Genomic DNA, 11,642 nt, shown 5'->3' on the forward strand with positions numbered 1-11,642 from the left:
ATGGAGTTCTCTTGGGAAGAGAAACTGCTCTAGGGAGGAGGCCGTTGTATTTGGTACCTAGAAAAGGAGGACTCCTCCTTGTGTCCTGTGGGGTTTACAACAGCAAAGGAAGGAGTCCTGGAGGTGGGAAGGGTCCCCCAGGAGGGATTTGGGGCAGTGCCCCTCTAGGGAAGAAGGCAGAGTCCTTGAGAGTGAGATTGTGATTGTGTGTGTGTGTGTGAGAGAGAGAGAGAGAGATTAGAAGTGGATATTTGTTTGGGATAGGGAGGGGGAGGCAGTTGGGGTCATTGCATTTCTGGTAGCTTTCATTTGGATTTAGTTAGGCTGAGTGTTAGTCTTAGGTTTAAAATCCTTCCTCGGAGAAGAACCACGATCTTGCTGATCATGTAAGTACCGCTTTATTTATTTCATTTCATTTCTAAACCGCCTAACAGCTACATCTCAAAGCAATGTACCCAACTTAAAGCTATAAATAGGCAATAAACCCATTAAACCAATCTTAAAATCAGCCTTAAAAAACACATTAAGAAAGAGTTTTAGCAAAGGGCCTGAAGACACAGGTGTGTCCTGATTTTTTTGAAGGCAGCCAGAGATGAAGGAGCTCTTATATGGATGGGGAGCACATCCCAAAGCCTTGGGGCAGCCACAGAGAAGACCCAGCCCCACATCACCACCAAACGAGCCTGTGGCAGCCGTAACCGAACCTCCGCATGTGATCTCAGTAAATTGCAGGGTGGGGGGGGGTGGCCTTCATGACAAAGTAGGATTTCACCACAGTGTCTCTGAATTCTCTCCCCTGCCATTTGGATCAGTCGGAGGGGGCTCCTCCTCGGCCTCCAAATATTGGGCCCCTCTTGGTGCTTCAGGGCAAAACGCTTCCAGCACCCACCCCCCTTCTTGAGTCTTTGCTGAACTCAAGAGCCCTGGAGAGTTTAGCCTTTCCTTGGGAGGAAGGGTCTCCACCCTGCGGAGGCTCTGGAGAGCTCCTTTCTGCACGATCCCCAGCCCTTTTGGAGATGGGCTGGCCAGAGCTGTGCCTGGGATTCCCAAAGGGGCTGGGCCCAAGCAGGCAGCCGCCCAGCGGGTTCCTGATCCAGGAGCCGCCTCATTGACTGCAGAGTGCTAGCCGTGTTGAGGCTCCCTGCATCCTCCTCCTGGCTGCTCTGCAGGGATCCTCACCCCCTGGGCCCCGCTCCTCTCTCCCGCCCCAATGTTTCTGCCTAAGGGCCTCACTCTCACTATTTCCCCACCCTCTTCTAGGCTGGGCAGGATCCAAGTCTTCCTGGCCAGGAGGACAAGTAGAGTGTCCCCCACAGACACCCCATCAGCAATGCCCCCCCAATGGCTTTGGAGAAGTTGGTCTCCCACCTTGGGATAGGCAGTGTGAGTGGCACAGGACCCGGCTTTCTCCTCTTGCCCTGCGTGCCGGGGAAGCCTCAGATTGGGGCAATGAGGGAGGAGGGTGAAAGATGACCCTTGAGCCATTTTCTTGTGAGCTGCCCAGGGAACAATTTGTTATGGGGCAGCTAACAAAGTTTGGTGGTGGTTTGTTCGTTTTTCTGAAATAAAGTCATATGACCTGCTGACTAAGTTTTGTATACAGAATCCTGCCACTGAAATGAGTGGCATGCACTACTTTTTAGCACAGAAAAAGTATGATTGGAATATGCTTGGGACACATTCAAAGAATTTGGGGGGGGGTTTAATAGCACAAACACTGAATTAAACATATTGATCATATTTTCACATAGCTCTCAAGGGATTTTAAACACTCAAGAATCAGATCAATACTTCTAAAGCAACATAATGCCCAAGAAAAGCAGAAGATCATTTCTCAGATTCAAATGTACAATTATTCAAGTTTAGCATATATGGTCATTATACAATAAAATGGATAATGTTTGAAGTTGAACGCCTACAACTTTCAAATGGTTCCTTTACTTCAAACTGAAATTCTAAAACAGAAATCCCCATTTCTTCACCCTCTCCCACTGTGGATTCTTTGATGTTTAGTAAGATTTCTGCTCTGGCCGAAGCTCTTCCACACGCCAAGCATGTATATGGTTTCTACACAGTGTGTGTTACTCGATGCTGATTAAGATTTCCACTCGTGGTGAAGCCCTTTCCACATTTGAAGCATGTATAAGGTTTCTCTCCAGTGTGAGTCCTTTGATGTATAGTGAGGCAGTAACTCCCACTAAAGCTCTTTCCACACTCCAGGCATTGATATGGTCTCTCTCCAGTGTGGGTTCTTTGATGCACAGTGAGTGTTCCACTTTTACTGAAGCTCTTTCCACACTCCAAGCAGTGATACGGTCTTTCTCCAGTGTGAGTTCTTTGATGTGAAGTGAGATGGGAACTGTCACCGAAGCTCTTTCCACAAATCAAGCAGGGATATGGTTTCTCTCCAGTGTGGGTTCTTTGATGTTTGGCAAGTGATCCACTATCAGTGAAGCCCTTTCCACACTCGAAGCAGGGATACGGTTTCTCACCAGTGTGAATCCTTTGATGTTTGCTAAGTTTTCCACTGTCACTGAAACATTTCCCACACTCCAAGCACTGAAATGGTTTCTCCCCAGTGTGGGTTCTTTGATGTTTGCCAAGCTTTCCACTGTCAGTAAAGCCCTTTCCACACTCCAAGCATTTATATGGTTTCTCCCCAGTGTGGATTCTTAGATGAACAGTAAGTGATCCATTGTCAGTAAAGCTCTTTCCACACTCCAAGCAATGATATGGTTTCTCTCCGGTGTGGATTCTTTGATGTCTTCTAAGTTTTCCACTGTCACTGAAGCTCTTTCCACACACCAAGCACTGATGTGGTTTTTCTCCAGAATGGGTCCTTTGATGTGAAGTGAGGGAGGAACTTACACTGAAGCGCTTTCCACACTCTAAGCAAGTATAAGGTTTCTCTCCAGTGTGGATTCTTAGATGAACAGTAAGTGATCCACTGTCACTGAAGTTCTTTCCACACACCAAGCAGTGATATGGTCTCTCTCCAGTGTGGATTCTTTGATGCTTGGTAAGTGATCCACTCTCACTGAAGCTCTTTCCACACTCCAAGCACTGATACGGTTTCTCTCCACTGTGGATTCTTTGATGTGAAGTGAGGCAGTAACTCACACTGAAGCTCTTCCCACAGACCAAGCATTTATAAGGTTTTTCTGCACTGTGGGTTCTTTGATGTATAGTAAGAGTTCCACTTCTGCTGAAGCTCTTTCCACACTCCAAGCACTGATATGGTTTCTCTCCAGTGTGGGTTCTTTGATGTGAAGTGAGGTGGGAACTCACTCTGAAGCTTTTTCCACACTCTGAACACTCATACGGTTTCTCGCCAGTGTGGATTCTTTGGTGTTTGGTAAGATTTCCACTGACACTGAAGCTCTTTCCACACTCCAAGCATTTAAATGGTTTCTCTCTGGTATCCATTTCCAACTAAGGTTCAAAGCTTGGTTCAGAACTGAAGTTTTTTCCTACTCACAGGGCAGAGGCTTCTTTCCCTGCTGTTTTTTGGATTCTGATTTTATAGGTGTCACCCTGCTCCGAAGAAGATCCCTCCTTGTTCTTCTCTTTTGGTTAAGGTTTTCCTCCTCTGTTGTTCCCTCCTTTTTCTGTCTGATCCCTCTGAACAATCCTGGGTGGGTACTTTCTTCTTCGCACTCTTTCACCTGTCAACTGCTGGAACAAAGAGAGAAAACTGGTCAGAGCCTGAGATAGAAAAGGCGTTCCCATCTCAATGGGCAGCACAGAGGGACTGCTCTGATCATAGAAGAATCACGAAGCCGACCTGCTCTGGGTTACTGAGACATAGGGGGAGGTGACAGGCAGAGCTCTCGCTGTGTCCCTCCAGGGTCTCAAGCCAGCAGCAACCTGGCCTGCTCCCAAGGGTTTCTGCCTGCTTGACAAGATCATCAGAGGGGGATCTGCTTCGTGTGCCGATGGTGAGAGGCTCAGTTGCTGATTACACAGGGCAGGGCCTTCTCATTCATGGCCCCCAGGCTTTGGAATGCTTTCCTTGCTGGCATCTGCTCCTCAGTCTCCTTGATAGTTTTTAGGAAAAAAGTAAAGACGTGGTTTTTCATCCAAGCTTTTGAATGAAAGTATTGCTTTTACTATTGCTGCTTTGTGTTTTATGTATTTTAATGGGTTATTAAATTGTATTTATATTATGCTTATATTATCTGTATTTTTTCTCCCTTGCTGGGAGAGGTGGCCTTGGGGGTGGTGGTGTTGAAGCCCCCAGACTAGTCAGGCCAGGTGAGTCCGAGACTGACACTGAAGTTCCCTTGTGTGGCCCTGGATGTCATGGTATGACCTAGCTTCTATCACCGAGACTATTTCAAAGCCTCAGTACTTTTGTCATAACACTGTAGGCTTGCTGTAATGAAGCAAACCTCAAGTAACCTCCCTAACTGGTTTCCTTTCTATAAGCAAAAGTCACGTTAAGAAAGCTGCAATTATATTATGGCTGAGCATAATAAAATACTGATTGATTGTTAACAAAGCAAGGTTGGATTTTTATTCAAACTTCCCTTTTGGGGGGAGAAAGGAGTCTGGACTGATTTTTACATACTGTGCAGAATTATCTAGGTGCCTCCATATGTTCATGAAAGGAGATTTCATTTTTTAATCCTCACAATATCCCTGTGAGGTGGGCCAGGCTGAGGGAGAGATGAGATAGCCTCACTGTGGCATCCTGGAGACCACTGAAGAACTTCTCATTCCCTGCTGAGGGAAAAGAAATTTGAAAGTGGTGATTCTCATACATTTAGTGGGGGAGAGCCAAGGGCCAGCGCAGGGGTGCACAACTCAAATGCCCCAGTGGGTCAGAACCAACCACGACTTGACATGAAGGGGCCAAGGTCGATTTTCAGTGCATTATGCCATTACAATTATTAAAAACATTAATAGAACCAATTTATTCGTTACTTATGGATCTTTCCCCCGTCAAGCTTGATTGAAGGTTGCTTTAATTTGCTTTTGTTTGTTTTATTTTATGTGAGTGAAGGTTCTGATGGTGGTGTTTTCATTTGTGAACTCCCCAGATATTTCATTCCCAGAAGACGTTGGTATATTAAGGAAGGTCCTCAGCAGGGGCTTCCTTCCAAGCAGCCCCAGCACAAGGACGCCCTGCCCTGAAGCCCAGCTAACTGGGCAAAGAGGCACCTTTTAAAGTGGTGATGCTCTTATATTTAGCAGGGGGAGAGCAACTGGCCCTATCCAGCCCCAGCACAGCATCTCTCCAGTGGCTGTGGCTAGCATCTCTCTTATATTTCTTTTTAGAGTGTGAGCCCTTCGGGGACAGGGAACCATCTTTATCTACTTATTCTTATTTCTCTATGTAAACCGTTTTGGAAGCTTTTGTTGAAAAACAGTATATAAATCGTTGTTGAAGCCCCCCTCCCCATCACAAGCACAGCCCACCACCCTCTCTGGGCGCTCTGCAAGCACAGACCCACATCCAAGCCTCCTTAAATCATGCAACTTGGGGGGGGGGGCTTCCCAACCTGGGGTGAGTGGGGTGGGACCCAACTACATCTCCCATCAACCCCCAGCTACCATTTACTGTCGCTGGGGGCTGATGGGAGCTGTAGTCCAGCAACGGCGGGAGCCCCACAGGGCGGGATGGGACCCCTACTGCAGACTGATCACACACCCCCCAACAGACCCGGGGTCCTTTCCTCGGGGTGGGGGTGGGGTGCAGCTGCTGCTCCAAGCGCTGCTCCAAGGCTCAACCCAGGGCAGCGCCTCCCGCGGCGGCTAGACTACAACTCCCGTCACCCACCCCGCACCGCACTGCAGGACCGCGGGGGGCGACGGGAGCTGTAGTTCGGCGGCATCCTGTGCAGGAGAGCCCCGGCGGGCGGGCGGGCGCGCGGTGGCCGTGTCCGCGACCTCGCCCAGCGCACCCCCCCCCCCAGCCGGCAAGTATCAAAACGAGCTCAGGCTTACCCGTTCCAGAAACCCCCCCTGCTTCGTCTCAGTGAGGAGCCCGGGAAGGCCGGCGAGAGCAACTGGCAGCGGCGCCGCAAGAGGACAGTCAGCCGGGCTGGAGAGAGAGAGGAGAAGAAAGAGACGCGCCTCCGAGATGGCGCCGGCCGGCCTCCCACTGGGCCCATCTGCGCAGGCGCGGGCGGGATCAATCCGCGCTTCTCAACACGGCGGCGGAGACGCCCCGCCCAGTTCCCTCCCGGAAGTCTTTCTCGCGCAGGCGCCCTGCAGTGCCAGCTTGCTTTTCCAGCCGACCTATTATTATGCAGTGGCTTTCAGGTGGGAAGCCTGTTCTCCATAGGACACGTTTTTTAAAAATTATAGGACAAGATTTTTGTATTGAATCAACAAACTAACAAAGTAAGCATACAGTACGTGGCCTGTTCTCCATAGGCATGAGAGAGACTCCTGCCTGCAAACCTGGAGAGGTCGCTGCTGCCAGTCTGTGTAGACAGTTACTGAGCGAGATGGACCAAAGGTCTGACTCAGTATATGGCAGCTTCCTATGTGCCTCCTTTCAAATGGCCACGGAATGCACTGAAATTTAGGCAGTGAAAATGCAGTTAAACTGAATTCAGGTACAAAGCAGCTTCCTAGGTTCCTTAGAAGCAAAAAGGTGAATGTGTTTTTGACTTGTTTTAAAATGAGTATTATGAAGACTCTTAGGCGACTCACAAGATAGCTCTGGCTCTTTGTCTTGCAATAGACTTGGAGTTCCCAAAGATGCTGGGAGTTGTAGTCCAACCTAGATGTTGTTGGACTACAACTCCCATCATCCTCAGCCTTTGCTCCCACCCTCTTCCTTGCTTGGCTTTTCCTGCGGATCTAGTAACCGCGTTAATAAAATCTCCTCTTGCAACTGCTCTACTAACTGCTCTACTGCAGTTATTCTAGTCAAAAGACACTAGCAGCACCAAACACATTAGTACCTGGGTTTTGGAATGGAAGGTTGGACAGACAGACTGCCATAGACTCCCAGACCCACAGAGCTGGAAGGGGCCTAGGAGGTCCTCTAGTCCACCCCCCACTCGGTGCAGGCAAGCGCTAGTGCCTTTTCTATCTATCTCTAACGCAGCGAGTTTGGGAGAGCAAAGGACGTCATGAGTGGGGGGAGGGTGTTGCTAGAGAAAAGCCATGCCCTGCCTGTGGCTACTCCTCCGGCTTCTGCAGCTTGCTCTGGAGAGAGGGGGTGCGGCTTCTCAATTTTTTTTAAAAGGCCTCCATTATTTGGAAATAATCCATTCAAGCGATCTGACGGTAACAGACAACTTCTCTCAAACATCAATTGGGTAGGAGAAGCCTACCCATGCCGACAGTACTGACCTCCCTGGAGGAAGGGTCGGACTCAGCAGGCAGCATTCTACCCCACTAGGCAGCACAGTGGTCGGAGTCCCTTCTTGGCCGAGGCTCCTGCTGCCTGCCTCGGTCAGTTGGGGAGCCCCCGCCCCGCTGCTGCCTGCCAAGAGCAAGTGCTTGCCAGTGCTCCCTTCTTTCTGAGCCCAGAGCCACGCCTGCGCAGATGTGCGGCTGGGCAAGCGAGTCTCCTGGGAAGAAACTGCACCGCGGGGGTCTGCAGGCACCTTGGGAGGGTCTTTCTGAATGCTGATCCCCGAGCCGCGCATGCGCAGACGGGCTTGTAAGGGAGGGGAATCGGGGGAGGAGGCGGAGGGGAAGAAGCCGGCCCCCGTCTTGGCTCTCCCCCTGTCCCCCAGCCAGCCCGGCAGGGCTGTTCCCCGCCCCTGCCCGGCGGCTCCTCGGACTTGAGTGAAGCCCCGGAGAAGAAGCAAAGCACTGGACTGGGACGGGTAAGCTCGAGCTCCCTTTCCAGTTTGCAGGGAGTGGGGTGGGGGGCGAGGCGACGCGCGGCGGCTCTCCGGGAGGGTGCCTCCGAACTACAGCTCCCGTCACCCCCCGCGGTCCTGAAGTGCGGCGGGGGCTGACGGGAGTTGCAGTCCCGCCGCCGCGGGAGGCGCTGCCCCGGGCTGAGCCCTGCTGGGAGGGGTCTGCTGCCCGGAGCTGGGCTGCCCTGCCCCGCCGCACGCCCAGGAAAGGCCCCGGGTGGGTGGGTCTGCAGCAGGGCTCCCCGACCCAGCCGCTGCGGGACTACAACTCCCATCAGCCACAGACAGTGGTCCCTGGGGGTGATGGGAGTTGTCGCTGGCCTCCCTCTGGAGCCCTCCAGGTTGGGCAGCCCTGGTCTGCAGGCTGGCTTGGAAGAGACTCCCCGCTCCTGCAAGTTATAGGATTTAAGGAGGTTTGACTGTGTGGCTGGGTTTGCAGAGCATGCAGAGATTGCGGTGGATTGTGCTTGTGATTATTTGTTTGTTTGTTTATTGCGGGGGGCTTAAGGGCAGGATGCCTTGTGTTGGGGATGCTTGGAAAGAACCCTTGGGGACCCTCTGCACACCGCTGTCTTCTGGGCATAGAAAATCTGGGTGGTTCCTTTTCCATCTCGGGCTCTGACCGGTCTTCTCTCTTTGTTCCAGCAGGTGAGGGAAGAGGGAAGGCCCCACCCAGGATCGTTCAGAGGGATCAGACAGAAGGAGGAGGGAACAACAGAGGAGGAAAACCTGAAGCCAAACAGAAGAACAAGAAGGGGCCTTCTCCCGCAGAGCCGTGTGACATCTCTAAAACCAGAATCCGAAAAACAACGGGGAAAGAAAGAGAACGAAAACTCTGCCCTGTGAGTAGGAAAAACTACTCACTACTAGTAGGAGTTGTATCTTGCTGTAGGGATCACAGTGGGAAATGAACAGAAGGGAGAAGCCACATAAATGCTTGGAGACTAGAAAGAGCTTCAGCATGAGTGGAATTCTAACTATACATCAAAGAACCCACACTGGAGAGAAGCCATATGAGTGCTTTGAGTGTGGAAGGAGTTTCAAGGTGAGTTCCCACCTCACTTCACATCAAAGAACCCACACTGGAGAGAAGCCATATCACTGCTTCGAGTGTGGAAAGAGCTTCAGTCAGAGTGGATCACTTACTGTGCATCAAAGAACCCACACTGGAGATAAACCATATGAGTGCTTCGAGTGTGGAAAGAGCTTCACTGCGAGTGGACAACTTAGCAGACATCAAAGAATCCACACTGGAGAGAAACCTTACGAGTGCTTCGAGTGTGGAAAGCGCTTCAGTGCGAGTGGACCACTTATTGTGCATCAAAGAATCCACAATGGAGCCAAACCATATAAATGTTTGGAGTGTGGAACGAGCTTCAGTTCAAGTGGACCACTTACTGTGCATCAAAGAACCCACAATGGAGCCAAACCATATAAATGTTTGGAGTGTGGAAAGAGCTTCACTTCAAGTGGACCACTTACTGTGCATCAAAGAACCCATTCTGGAGCCAAACCGTATAAATGTTTGGAATGTGGAAAGAGCTTCAGTACCAGTGGCTCACTTACTGTGCATCAAAGAACTCATACTGGAGAGAAACCATATCTATGCTTGGAATGTGGAAAAAGCTTCTCTGACAGCGGAAAACTTCGCAGACATCAAAGATTCCACACTGGAGAGAAGCCATATCAGTGCTTCGAGTGTGGAAAGAGCTTCTCTGACAGTGGATCACTTACCAAGCATCAAAGAACGCACACTGGAGAGAAACCATATCAGTGCTTGGAGTGTGGGAAGAGCTTCAGCCAAAGTTCACCACTTACTGTGCATCAAAGAACCCACACTGCAGAGAAACTATATAATTTAAATTCTAAGTAAAGGACTAGTTTGAAATTCGTAAGATTTGGAACAGTTTTCATTTTATTGTATAATGAACTTGTAGAGCAAACTTGAATCATAGTACATTTGGATCTGATAAATATCTTCTTTTTGTGGGCATTATGTTGTTTTAGAACATAAAATTGAGCTGATTCTTGAGTACTTAAAATCCTTTGGGAGCAGTAAGAGTGCAAATATGATTGATTCAGTATTTCTGCTTTTTATTTATTATTTTAAAAACCCTAAATTATTTGAACATGTCCCCAGATATATTCTGGTATAAAAACTGATTCAGTCAGCTACTTTAAGAGGCAGGATTGTTCATCCACAACTTGGTATCTGTAGGTGATTGGGAAGTACAATATGATATTCAGATTTTTTTCAAAAAGCTACCAAAAAACCTGAGAACTTTTTCTGCTGTAAAAAATAGTGCATGCAGCTAATTTCAGTAGCAGGATTGCAAATTGTTCTCTGTGCAATGCACATTAAAGAAACATCCAAAAAAATAAAAAACCCCACAGAAAAAGACGGCATGCCAATTACAACACAAAATGAAAAATATAAAACATTTAAAAAACTTTTTCTTTCTATTTTCAGAGCCTTAACTCTGATCTTCAACCCACAGGCTCTTTTGACCATGGAATTCTCCCTCACTCTCCATCCTCAGATACTGGACCAGAGTTGCATAGCTTTAGCTCTCAAGCTGTTGTACTACAATTCCCATCATCCCTGACTGCTGGATGGTATCCCTGACTGCTGGGTACTGGGGAGGATGGGAGCTGTAGTCCAGCAGCCCCTGTGAGAGCCTTTTACCTCAGAGCTGTCATTGTGCCTCCTGTATCCTGTCCCCAGTAGTAAACCCATAGGGACATAGGAAGCTGCCATATACTGAGCCAGACCCTTGGTCCATCTAGCTCAGGATTGTCTACCCAGACTGGCAGCGGCTTCTCCCAAGTTGCAGGCAGGAATCTCTCTCAGGCTTATCTTGGAGATGCTGCCAGGGAGGGAACTTGGGACCTAGATGCTCTTCCCAGAACGGCTCCATCCCCTGAGGGGAAGATCTTCCAGTGCTCACACTTCTAGTCTCCCATTCATATGCAACCAGGGCAATCCCTGCATAGCTAAAAGGGACAAGTCATGCTTGCTACCACAAGGCCAGCTTAGCTAGGAGGAGGAAATCCAGTCCCTAGAAACCCCCACTAAGGCTGGGGAAGACTCATCCGAAACCCTGGAGAACTGCTGCTGCCAGTCAGTGTTGACCCTGCTGAGATACAGCCCATGAGCCTGACTCTGCCGACAGCAAATGCGTCTGTTTCTACGAATCCAGCTAAAGGCTGTGTGAATGTGGGACTTAACTCTGCGGGTGCTTGCAAGCAAGTCACCATCTGTCAGCTTGTTCAAGCAGGTTTGCCATCCTCTGTCCGGTGTGCCTGCCTTCCTTTGACCACCGTCTGCCCGCACGCTCAGTAGCAGAACCCAGTAAACTATCTTTACTCCAAGACCTATTTGGCCATGAAGGAGATGGGGCCAGGGCAGAATTTTGAGATGTTCTCATTGAAGACATACCACCCATTCCGTCATATAGTACAATACAGTGTGTCTCCAAAATGTGGTCTGGGGGAGTTCCCCTCCCCACCCCTGGCAAACCATAGCTCATAACACTGGGAGCTTCATGAGGCAGGGAGTTATACAGCCTTGTGGGGAAAGTACACATTGGAGCAACTGCCACTCCTCTGTCACTGCATATGAATTCTGAACTGCTAGTTACTTTTATTTGATTTAATTTTTTTAAAATTACATTTTTATATCCCACTCTTCCTCCAAGGAGCTCAGAGCAGGATACATGCTTATTTTTTATCCTCATGACAACCCTGTGAGGTCGGTTAGGCTGAGAGAAACGTGATGGGCCCAGAGTTACCCAGCGAGTTTCATGGTTGAAT

General features: G+C 49.4%; 2 protein-coding genes across 14 annotated transcripts; one reads left to right on the plus strand and one right to left on the minus strand.

Moving 5' to 3' along the window:
• Nucleotides 1–379: 379 nt before the first annotated feature.
• On the minus strand, nt 380–6,288 carry LOC128337583 (zinc finger protein 135-like). Of its 2 annotated transcripts, none has more exons than XM_053278768.1 (2): nt 5,950–6,288; nt 380–3,672 (listed from the first exon to the last, which is right to left on the minus strand). In XM_053278768.1, the coding sequence occupies exon 2, from the start codon at nt 3,424–3,426 to the stop codon at nt 2,068–2,070; it is 1,359 nt and encodes a 452-aa protein (XP_053134743.1). In that variant the 5' UTR covers nt 3,427–3,672; nt 5,950–6,288; the 3' UTR covers nt 380–2,067. The 2 variants fall into 2 exon arrangements, with proteins under 2 accessions (XP_053134743.1, XP_053134742.1); XM_053278767.1 differs by having other exon boundaries at nt 380–3,675.
• A 43-nt stretch (nt 6,289–6,331) lies between these two features.
• LOC128337603 (zinc finger protein ZFP2-like) lies at nt 6,332–9,861 on the plus strand. Of its 12 annotated transcripts, none has more exons than XM_053278817.1 (2): nt 6,332–6,348; nt 8,475–9,861. In XM_053278817.1, the coding sequence occupies exon 2, from the start codon at nt 8,737–8,739 to the stop codon at nt 9,700–9,702; it is 966 nt and encodes a 321-aa protein (XP_053134792.1). In that variant the 5' UTR covers nt 6,332–6,348; nt 8,475–8,736; the 3' UTR covers nt 9,703–9,861. The 12 variants fall into 12 exon arrangements, with proteins under 12 accessions (XP_053134792.1, XP_053134795.1, XP_053134796.1 ...); XM_053278820.1 differs by lacking the exon at nt 6,332–6,348 and adding an exon at nt 7,184–7,245 and having other exon boundaries at nt 8,478–9,861; XM_053278821.1 differs by lacking the exon at nt 6,332–6,348 and adding an exon at nt 7,258–7,277 and having other exon boundaries at nt 8,478–9,861.
• Nucleotides 9,862–11,642: the final 1,781 nt, after the last annotated feature.

The sequence above is a fragment of the Hemicordylus capensis genome, chromosome 14, assembly GCF_027244095.1.
Source record: "Hemicordylus capensis ecotype Gifberg chromosome 14, rHemCap1.1.pri, whole genome shotgun sequence".
Taxonomy (NCBI): Eukaryota; Metazoa; Chordata; class Lepidosauria; order Squamata; family Cordylidae; genus Hemicordylus; species Hemicordylus capensis.